This window comes from Limanda limanda, chromosome 6 (genome assembly GCF_963576545.1).
Source record: "Limanda limanda chromosome 6, fLimLim1.1, whole genome shotgun sequence".
Lineage (NCBI taxonomy): Eukaryota > Metazoa > Chordata > Actinopteri > Pleuronectiformes > Pleuronectidae > Limanda > Limanda limanda.
This window is the reverse complement of record NC_083641.1, coordinates 18,643,887-18,652,263: the sequence shown is the minus strand read 5'-3', so window position 1 is coordinate 18,652,263 and position 8,377 is coordinate 18,643,887. Positions and strand designations below refer to the sequence as shown.

At 40.3% G+C, this 8,377-nt stretch overlaps 1 protein-coding gene across 2 annotated transcripts; it reads right to left on the bottom strand.

The window, feature by feature from the left end:
• Window positions 1–564: 564 nt before the first annotated feature.
• On the bottom strand, window positions 565–7,076 carry c6h19orf47 (chromosome 6 C19orf47 homolog). 2 transcript variants are annotated; one of them, XM_061073075.1, is made up of 8 exons: window positions 7,045–7,076; window positions 5,707–5,794; window positions 5,167–5,281; window positions 4,777–4,858; window positions 4,024–4,128; window positions 3,760–3,909; window positions 2,496–2,569; window positions 565–2,413 (listed from the first exon to the last, which is right to left on the bottom strand). In XM_061073075.1, the coding sequence occupies exons 1-8, from the start codon at window positions 7,061–7,063 to the stop codon at window positions 1,880–1,882; spliced, it is 1,167 nt and encodes a 388-aa protein (XP_060929058.1). In that variant the 5' UTR covers window positions 7,064–7,076; the 3' UTR covers window positions 565–1,879. The 2 variants fall into 2 exon arrangements, with proteins under 2 accessions (XP_060929058.1, XP_060929059.1); XM_061073076.1 differs by having other exon boundaries at window positions 3,835–3,909.
• Between the last annotated feature and the right edge of the window lie 1,301 nt (window positions 7,077–8,377).

The following is an 8,377-nucleotide window of genomic DNA, read 5'->3' as shown; positions in this document are numbered from 1 at the left end:
GAAAAAAGAAGTGCCATGAAAAGAATTGTGGAGGTATACATTTGTTTTTAAATACAGTACTTGAGTAAATATACTGCCCCTTCCACCACTGACCACCCAGCACTATTTTTTCAGATTATGAATTCTTCTCTACATCCTCTCGGAGGTCATCACTTCATATTCCTCATATTTAAAAGCAGCACACGAATGCACAGACTGGTGCCTCACATAAGCTTGTTTCAAGAGAAGTCTTCCTGGGTGAATCGTTATTGTCACGTCTAACTGGCAAACAAATAAAATCTTCACGATACACGCAGGTGTTGTTGGAGAGCAGCCAAACAGGTAAATACACATCTACACCCATTCTCTTGTCACATGTCTAGGCTGGTGACAACTCATTAGAGCTGACTTGAGTTAGGTTTTGATCATAAATGACATGAAAGCCCTCGCTCACCTTCCCTTTAAGTCCTGGAGTGACACACCATGTCCTGCTTTGTGTTATACCTTCAGTGTCTCTTTATGTAAAGACGTTAACCTTTTGTACTGATAAGACCAAACTCATTGAGATCATGAAGAGAACAACCATCAGGTTTGGACCATTTTTCCTCCTTTATTTTCCAACCACATTTTTTCCAAGTAGAACTTTTTTCCCCTTCAATATCGTTTAAAAACGAGTAACTCGTGGTGTTTTACATTGTTCCATTAAACTATACAAATTCTTAAAAGTGATTTTAAAATATTAACAAGTGTCACAAAGTTCTGGTGCGAGTCTGAAGGACCAAACAGTACACACGTGTTAATGAGGCATAGCGGGTGGGGTGAACTACCAACTGGAACTGCAGTGCAATGGCCCCGTCTTCAACATCAGGCCTGATGGCATCTCCGAGTTTCTTTACATGGATACAAGAACATGTACATAGAAAAATAAGCCGCAGAACAGGGTCTGTACTGGGTGAAATCAACATGATCTAACAAGTCCATACATTGCATTTAAAAAATAAACAATATTCTAGTGATCCAGCTATCAAGTCGGTGGTATTAGAAAGAGTTCCTTTCGGTGGTAGAAAAGTTGACACAGGCATCTTCAGCTCCAAGGTGAGAACTTCTACTCCACAAATCGAAGAGGAAGAAGAGAACGAGGTGTGCTGTGTTCGAAGAGGTCACTCTGTGTAGCTATTTGGATTTTCTGTCCTGACCAAAGCTCTGCGGCATTTCATCTACTTATTTTCTACGATTAAAACATTATGCAGGAGGCAATTCTGACGTGAAGAAAAGATGAACTTCATCATCACCCCATGGCTGATATTATTTCTGGTTGCTATCCTGTGTTTTTAACTTGTGAAAAAACAAATCTGTACCTTAAACTTAATATCGTTTTCTAAAAACATTTCACGTTCAGGTGAAAACAAGGTTAAAAGCAATGATCACAGAATTCTCTTAAGGGACAAGCATTATTTTTTTTCAGCTACTCAATAGTTTTCATTTAAGATCAAATCTCAGAACTGGGAAGTGAGGCAGCAGCATCCTTACATATGGAGTTACAGGGTAAAACAAAACACCATTATGGCAGCTTGGCTGACGTCATGCTCATGCCTTTAGCTCACAAAAAGAGTAAGATATACATACATGAGCAATGTAACACAAACATTGAGTTCTTAAATTAAAAGCGTAGACAAAGGTGATTTTCCAAAGGCAGCATGACCAAAATGTAAAAAAAAAAAAAAAAAACTATATACCTTATCTAAGAGATACCTTAAAGTCATTTAACGTCCACACACTTTGAACAAAAACACCCCAGTGGATAGAAATCTGCAGTCCTGCATGATCCCAGGATAAATGCAAAAAGGTGGTGATACAAATTCTATAAAGGAAGGATAGAAAGAGTCTGTATATGTATTTCTTAGGTATTCTTATTGCCCAGTCTCCTAAAAACACTTACAGCCTGACAGTCCATGCGGGCCCCCAAGGACTCTGCTGCTGCTCCTCCTCCTCCCACTACTCCTCCTGCTGCTGTGGTCCCGGTGCTGCTGCTGACTTTGGGGCTGGCTATGGTCAGCCTCCCCAGGGTTCTGGGCTTGGTGCTGGTCACTCTGTTGTCCTGTGTGTCGGCCGGCGTGGTTGTGGCAGAGAGCTTGCCCAGTCTCTTGAGCACACTGATTTTGGCAGGAGGTAGGCCGTTAGGGGAAGATGAGGGAGTGGGAGGGTCAGTGGGAGGTAGGTTGAATTTTCCTCCCAGACGCCGCAGGGTGGTCGGGGCAGGTTTCGCGGTTGGCTGCCTCTTCTTGCAGGGAGGGGGTCCCTTGAGGACGCCAGCGTACTGAAGAACAGAGCCCTCTCCATCACTGTCATCCTGCTCGTCTACATCCATCTTCCCTGCCCTCGGCAGGACTTCCACTTTGGCCGCTTGGTCCAAACGACTGAACACACCAGTGGGCTGCAGAAACACGAGCATTAAGAGCACAGAACTTATCTTTAAAACACACAATGAAATAATGAGGATCACCGAGAGGTCTCACCTGTTTATTGCTCGTTGGTGCGTCTGCTTTGGATTCATCCCCAAGTCTTGCAAATACAGACGTGCGTTTCAAACCTTTTAACGAAAAAAACAAAAGGCAATGAGAATTATTATAGAAAATCGTATATGACAGCAATGCTTTGGTTTGTGTTATTACATCATTGAAGAACAAATAACTAGCTAAAAAAATAAAAACTACATAATCTTGATTATACAAGTAAAACATATCAATGCTACTTCTGTGCCTAAGCAGCAGTATTTGATGACCAAACTTCTGAGTGCTGCAGTGTGCAGTCTTTTACTTCAACATGTTTAATAAAGGTGTTTTTAAAACTGACTGTAAATTTATCGAAGATGACAGTTACACGCTTTAGTCACAAGTTTAACACTTGTCACAATACTGATATATTTCCACAATCGTATGTCCCAGCTTTAATTGAGTACGTTTTCAAATTCTGACCTGAAAAAATGGCTAAGTCTTGAAAAACAAGTATGTATCATATCAAAGATCTGCATTAGATTATGCAAATATTATTAGATTATTCCTAACATCTGTCGCTGACACTGAATCGTGTCAATGCATACATTGTGCCGGAAAAACTGGCTGTTATTTTATAAACATATAAATTATTAAAACCAGAGGGCCAAGTTTCTGCTGCTGTTGGTTTCCAATGATAAAAAGGAAATGTTTTTTAAAGCCTGAGTGACAGAAGCCCACCCTGTTATAAACATGAACAGCTTTAAGTATTAAGGAAATCCATGGCACGGAAAAAATATCATAATTGAAGAGTTTAGGGTAAAATCAACATGATGTGAGACAATGGAAACACAAGCCCAGTTTAGCTGCTTTCAAGCATGCAGTTGACTCTGCAGCTCCTTTGTATTTTCTCTGGAGGTGCATGTGTGAACGCAAATGTCCAAGTGAGACGCTCTACAAACTTCATCCGCCTGGCCTCCAAGTATAAAGTCTGTAGAAATTCAGGAGAAGTGAATTTCCAATTTTCTGGATTTTACCCAGAGGCCATGTCTGCAAATGGCTTTAGACAAAGATAATGAATTGATGGAGTGGGTGGTGTTAGTAGGACAAGGGATTAATTTATGATAGAGATCAATGAAGGTTAAACAAGTTCAGTTTGTCAACCCAGAATCACCTTACTCAGGTCGAGTATGACAGAGCTCCATGAAAACTTTTAGTATTGATTAGCTGCAGTGAGAATCAGCCCCATTTGAGCGAACTGTCGGCAAGGCCACTGGGTCTGGCCTACCTTTCTTGCCGTGCTGGGCCAGGATGCGGCGTGTACGAGGCGTGGTGCCTTTGGGCATGTTGATGATGTACTTGCCTTCCATCTCAGCTGTCACTCGCCGGCGCTTCACTGCTGCTAAACTGTTCCCCTCGTCGGCAGGCTGACTTATAACTGACAGACAAAGTGGAAAGTACACAGGGATTGAACAGAGGTAAACAAAAAGGACTTGTGGCACCAGAGGGACAGGAGACATAGGTATGATGGGGTTTGAGGGTCGATGTCTACCTGCTTTGTTGGACACTGTCACAGAGAGGCGGTTGTCAGGGCGACGGGCCGGGGTGGCTGGCGGGGAGTCGCTGCTCAAAGCGTTAGCAATCATACGAGTGGCAGCTGAGAAAAGGTAGAAAAAATTCTTTAGAGGACGCTTTGACTTTGACATACTGACATCAAGTGCTTGTTAAGTTCAAATGGCTGACATCAGTGAACAGGAACATTAAGCATATGAAATACAGTAGTTTGTCTCTTTATAGGGAGTAAAATGCATAAACACACTTACGAGAAACAAATTGGTAGTGTAAAGTTGGAGAATAAAACTTAAATCCATTTTACATGAAAGTGTACCATGTAAACTAATTTCTATGCTCAATCTCAGCCATATGCTCCAGTTCTGAGTCATGGCAGGTGGCAGAAGTGATTAACCTTCACCTGCTTAATTACTGCAGACATACGATACTATGATACAACTGATGATTCATTTTGCTTCTGGCTGGGCTGGTTTATGGGTCACACTGCTGTGTGAATCCAGTAAAGCTTTGTAGTAGTAATACTCAAGGTATTTTGCCTCTGACTATTCTGGTCTTGCTTTAGGTTTAAGAGTTGGACTCAGACAGGCAGCTAACAATAAATCCACTTTTATTATAGATTATACATATGAGCGTATGAGAGATGCTGATGTTGAATACATTTAAGATAAACAGATATTAATCACAAACCACAGAATACTTCCAGAAAGGTAACACATTACTTTATGTTACTTACGAGTATTGGCTGTTCTTCTGAGCTCAGCTTTAACATTTGACTGTCCTGAGGAGATGGCTTCTGTGGCCATCTTGCACATGTCCTGAAGACCAAGGGGACAGGAGACTTATGTTAAACTTGCAAATGTCATTTACAAGTAGACAATGAAATTGATCCATCCTGTCGTTTTAAAATTCCTTACAATTACTTTTGCATATATAATTCTTGAAAGATAACTTTGAAAAACGTTAAAACACTCTGCTACAGTATCAGATTAGTAATAAACTGTATGAACATCACCATTTAACAGGACATTTGTGTTTACAGCTGTGGAGAGTTTTTGAGCAGCTAATGGTTATAACTTGCACATTTTGCAAATGTAAGTGCATGACACATTATGTGTGATCTCACCTGCCGGTACACCTGCTTGGCATGTTTAAGAATGGCAATGATATCACCAATGACTGTGATACCGAGGTCCATCATAATATCTTTATTGAGGTCCATAAGCATGTTCTTCTGGATTCTGCAGTGACATAAACAATTGGAGAGCAAACGTGATGAAGATGATAAAGTGGTTATGTACACAGCTCCAGGTTTGGGTGTGGAAAGGTTTGTGTACGGTTCAAGTTCAATGTTTAAATGTTTAAGACTCTTTAATACCATTTGATCTAAATTAAACATTAGGTCTAGGTACAAAGGAAGGTACAGACAATCTATTACAAACTAATTTCTAACTTACATAAAACCTATTTTTAATGATGCAACAATCCCACATATTTTTAGGTGTATAACCTTTTCCAGACATTACTAGCAGACAAATATTTGCCAATATTTCTCCACCACCATACAGCAGACAGGATAAGATGTTTAAGATTTGTAAGCTTGAAACAATCTGCAGGCACCCTCAGTGTTCTCCATCAGGCCTGTGAAACAGAGGGTTTAGGTTACCTGTTGTCCACAAAGGAGACTGCATAGGTGACAGCCAGACCGGCTGGGATCCCTGCATCCTTAAAAAACTGAATCCACTCCGAGGTGGCTAAAAAGAGAAAAGGGAAAGGGTTTTAACAATCTGAAGCACAACACTCAAAAACTGGGGGAAATCCTGTAACAAATGACTTATTTATGTTTTTCATATTCAGCAGGCTTAGTCTACTGAAACATCCTTTTTTTCTTAATTTAACAAAGTTGTCCAAACATTTCTGATCAATTGTGACCATGGTAACAGTTAACTGTGGACACTATCACAAAATAAAAGTGATAGTGACACTGTAGCCTGCTGTCTGGTGGTCGAGAGGCCAGAGGGAGACGTAAACCTGAGGAGACGGCAGCTTGTTGAGCTCTAACACATGCTGACCACAGCCAGCTGCAGGTTATTTATAACACGACTGATGGAAGTTCAGTGGGAGAAGACAGAGAGCACAGTGAGCAGCTGCCAAAACAAAGACTCATGAGCCCACAGTTACACCGAGACAATTCACACAGTGACTAAACCACCATTTAGTGATGCGATGTCTTGTCTCTGATATTAAATGTCACTGTATCTAATATTTTGAACAGCTAAGAGCAGAAAATCCTTATTTCAGGGGCAGAAAATAGTCAATTTGGGGTCGTGTTGCTTGGGAAACAACCCGAACAATAGCTTGATGCTCCAAAAGGATGTTTGATGTTTTTCTGACAACTAATCAATCATCTAATGTAGTGAACTATTAATGGCTTCCGCTATTCAACCGATAGCCAAGGATTTTCTATTAAAAGGTTTTATAAACGGCAGTGATTCGTCCTCCAGGCCAGCGACAGACATTCATTTTATTTCCTGCTTTCACAAACTACAATGTGAGGGTTTCGAAAACGGAGAAAAGAGTAGTAGCTTCATCTTTAAAATGCTAACACCAGTCATGACTGTGACTATGAACCGGGTTTTCGATGTGATAAAGGCAGTGCTAGTTAGCTCGTTGTTAGCACAACATCCAGTTAGATGTTTAAACCCATTTGAACATTAAACTAGGCAACAATAGATGTAACACATTCCTCTTTAAACTAAACTGATACAAGTTAAAGGCGGCGATGTGTTAGCACCGCTTGTGTTAGCATTAGCATCGTCTTAGCATTAGCTTCAGCCATGAATGAAAAGACGCGGTCGGCGGCCACTGCGAAGCTGAATCCCCCGAAAAGACCAGTGGAGGTTTTCTAAATTCCTTCCAAGACAACACCGGAGTGTGAAACCTCGACCTGAGGACGTGGTTGTCTCGAGGAAACCTCGGTTATCTGGGACCTTTATGCTCTCACCTGTTGTCACGGACGCCATGTTGCAGACGAACTGTATCCGCTTCCTCGGTGACGCAACTTCCGCCCGAGTCATCAGCAGCAGTGGGGATTTTACGTGGCGACGCTAGAGAGCGACACAGACCGACCTGAGTGGAAGTGGGTAGATCACTTCATTCCCACTGGTTTTACTGGGACTCAAACCAGTTACGTTACCCAGAACTGACCTTCATCCCTCAAACGTGAGGGGTTTATTATTACTGCTTGGTTGCACTAAGTTTGTAAGTATTTATATTTGTGTTGTTTATGTTTATCACTATTAGCCACCAAACCTGGGGAGCTGCTATTCCAGCCAGAAGTATGAGGGCAAAGAGAGCTCAACTGCAAAATTAAAAAAAACGTCATCAATTTGATGACACATTGTTTTTTTTTTCTGTTTTGTACATTTGTAAATCAAATTGTTACTTTGGCAAAACATATTTGAGACATCACCTGGATTTCTGTGAGAAGCACTATGAATATGTTCTAACATTTTATGGACGTAAACACATGTCAAGAAAATAATCAGCAGATTAACACAACAACAAATGTTCATACAAACACATTATCACTTTTCTCGCCCATGCAAAGCTCCAGTTATGTGGTAACTATATTTTTTAAATACACATGCAAAAAACAATGCATCGGTCAAAGAGCTCAGTGAAGGTCAAGCATTTCAAAAGCGAGACATTTACCTTGTAATACGTTTATTTATGTAATTTGTTCACAAATTGGAAAGGAATAGCATTTGGTCAAACCATCATTAAAGGACACAGCTCACCCAGCATTTCCATTCTAGAAACTGTGAGAAAAACATTTTTATGTGAACTTTTACAGGACTTAAAAAACGCCCAGAAGCTGGAATACAGATCAGAGGGTAGGGATGACAAGAGTGACATGACAAGAGTGACATGGCAAAGATATCATGTAGACTTTGGTCCTCTTCATGAGTGTAAACAACTGAAAATGGAATTTAAAAAAAAAGTGAACAGTACTGTAGAGTGAAATCTTATGCACTGAAAAAATAGAATGTTTGTATATCAGAGCACCTTCATCATAATTGTAAATGTTACCTGCAATCAAAGAGTTTCCTCATACTTGTCACTCCTCTAATCTCATTATATATCATATCAGTTGTTTCAAAATGTGACACAATTGCAACATTGATCCCAGAAAAATACAGATAATGTAAATGTTTGGAAAAAAATATAAAACACTGATTAAAGTTATGGTTCAGACTACAAAAACAATGACTTTTTGAATTGGAGAAAACCTTGCTGGTCATCAATAACGGATAAATTGTAACACAATTTCCTTA

Bases quoted from the DNA above. Each gene is read 5' to 3' on its own strand.
- c6h19orf47 (XM_061073075.1), bottom strand. The intron at 4,859-5,166 runs GTGAGATCACAC...CTTGGTCTTCAG, and splicing joins CCAAGCAGGTGTACCGGCAG to GACATGTGCAAGATGGCCAC. The intron at 2,414-2,495 runs GTGAGACCTCTC...GTGTTTCTGCAG, and splicing joins CACCAACGAGCAATAAACAG to CCCACTGGTGTGTTCAGTCG.